The sequence below is a fragment of the Sinocyclocheilus anshuiensis genome, unplaced genomic scaffold (genome assembly GCF_001515605.1).
Source record: "Sinocyclocheilus anshuiensis isolate Anshui unplaced genomic scaffold, SAMN03320099.WGS_v1.1 scaffold1849, whole genome shotgun sequence".
NCBI classification, from domain to species: domain Eukaryota; kingdom Metazoa; phylum Chordata; class Actinopteri; order Cypriniformes; family Cyprinidae; genus Sinocyclocheilus; species Sinocyclocheilus anshuiensis.
The window spans coordinates 293,617-295,630 of NW_015541038.1; the positions used below are offsets into that span (position 1 = coordinate 293,617).

General features: G+C 41.0%; 1 protein-coding gene across 1 annotated transcript in view; it reads left to right on the forward strand.

Moving 5' to 3' along the window:
• The window catches only part of atad3 (ATPase family AAA domain containing 3), a 12,650-nt gene that overhangs the window by 8,336 nt on the left and 2,300 nt on the right, over positions 1–2,014 (forward strand). The window contains exons 8-11 of the mRNA XM_016488936.1: positions 81–236; positions 326–382; positions 456–581; positions 684–808. Of these exons, the coding sequence (XP_016344422.1) occupies positions 81–236; positions 326–382; positions 456–581; positions 684–808 (464 nt within the window). The remainder of the gene's footprint in view (positions 1–80; positions 237–325; positions 383–455; positions 582–683; positions 809–2,014) is intronic.

The window sequence follows — 2,014 nt, forward strand, 5'->3', positions numbered from 1 at the left end:
TGTGTGAGTGTGTCTGTGTGAGTGTGTCTGTGTGAGTGTGTCTGTGTGAGTGTGTGTGTGAAGCTCTGACTCTCCTGCAGGTGGCGGGACTCACGCTGCTGGCGGTGGGCGTTTATTCCGCGCGTAACGCTACTACTGTGGCCGGACGATACATTGAGGCGCGGCTAGGAAAACCTTCGCTCGTGCGAGAAACGTCACGATTCACTGTGGTGGAAGCCCTCAAACACCCCGTCAAGGTACGATGGACGTCTGTAAGATGAGTGCTTCCTGTGCAGACAGGAAGTGAGGTGTGTGGCGGCACTCATGCGCGTGTGTGTTGTTTCAGATGGCGAAGCGCTTGAAGAGCAAGCCGCAGGACGCGCTGGAGGGAGTCGTGCTCAGCGTGAGTGTTTGCGCATCCTTCACCACACGCACTTCCTGTTAGCATGCGCGTCTCATTTCCTCTTTCTCTGCAGCCTTCGCTGGAGGAGCGCGTGCGCGACATCGCCATAGCGACGAGGAACACGCGACAGAACCGCGGGCTGTACCGGAACATCCTGATGTATGGGCCGCCGGGGACGGGGAAGACGCTCTTCGCTAAGGTAACGCTCTTTACAGTGTGCTTTAAACAGTGACACCTTCACCTCACCTGATCCGAAACTAAACTTAGGTGAAAGTATATCCTCCTCATCTGTCATGAGCAGAAGCTGGCGATGCATTCTGGGATGGATTACGCCATCATGACGGGAGGAGACGTGGCGCCGATGGGCCGAGACGGAGTGACGGCGATGCACAAGGTGTTTGACTGGGCCGGAACCAGCGGCCGCGGGTGAGGAAACATATTAGAATCATGAATTCTATAATTACATTCAATACTTTCCTAAAATATTATTGTTATATTTAAATTATGTAAAATGTTTTTACATAAAGATGATATATGCTTTATATATATATTTATAGTAAATTATTTTAAACTATTTTGTTATTAACAAGTGTAATACAGTTCATCGTTATTTTGTTTTTTTAGTTTGCGTATACCAGTATAAATTAAATCATGACGTAAAAACACTTTCTATAGTTTACAAATAATTAAAAATAATAATAATGTATGCTGATGCCGACAAAAATATTGACGTTGCTATATTGATATACTTTATTCGATTTGCTTATAAATATTTATTTAGATGTAATTAGACTTGTGCCGGTATTCGGTAATGCGATATATCCCGGTGATGAATATGCACGATATTGTTATCGTGGGCACTTCTAAATACCGTGAATAATTATATATTACAAATTATTCCGAATTTCTAATGCTTTTTAAGAATACTTTTGCCATAAACTGGTCAAAATGCACAACACCGCTGTATGCTGCGTGAAAGAACATGAAAATTTGATACCGGCATATCCCTAGATGTAATATACTCTTATATATTTATAATACTCTTAATATATTTATTTAACAATTTAAAGAAATTTTTAAAATAAATACATGTATTTTTAATATATATATAGCAGAATTATATTTATTTTGTAATCTGAATTTATTCACAAATGTAAAACAGTAAATTGTTTATTTAAATTGTATACATGTTGATTTAATTCATTCTGTAATATATGACAAAAAAACACCAAAATCTCAATGTACTAAGTTACTGTAATTAAATAAATAACCTTTTCATATATTCCAGATAAGTGTGTGTGTGTGTTTGAGTGTGTGTGTGTATGTGTGTGTGTGTTTCAGTGTGTGTGTGTGTGTGTGTGTGTGTGTGTCTGTGTGGGTGTGCGTGTGTGCGGGTGTGAGTGTCTCTTTATGTTGTGTGAATGTATATTTTATTTGTCCTTTCTAAATAACTCACTGCTCCTCTGCTCTTCTCTCTGGTCTGCAGGGAATCGGCGGTCGTGAAGCTCCTATGAAAGCCACCAAACCGTGGAATAACCAGCGTTTTATCGGCATGTTTGATGTGGTGAACACGACTAAACAGGATTCTGGCCGTTACAGATGCATCGTCCACTCGAACAGAGGTGTAGGAGC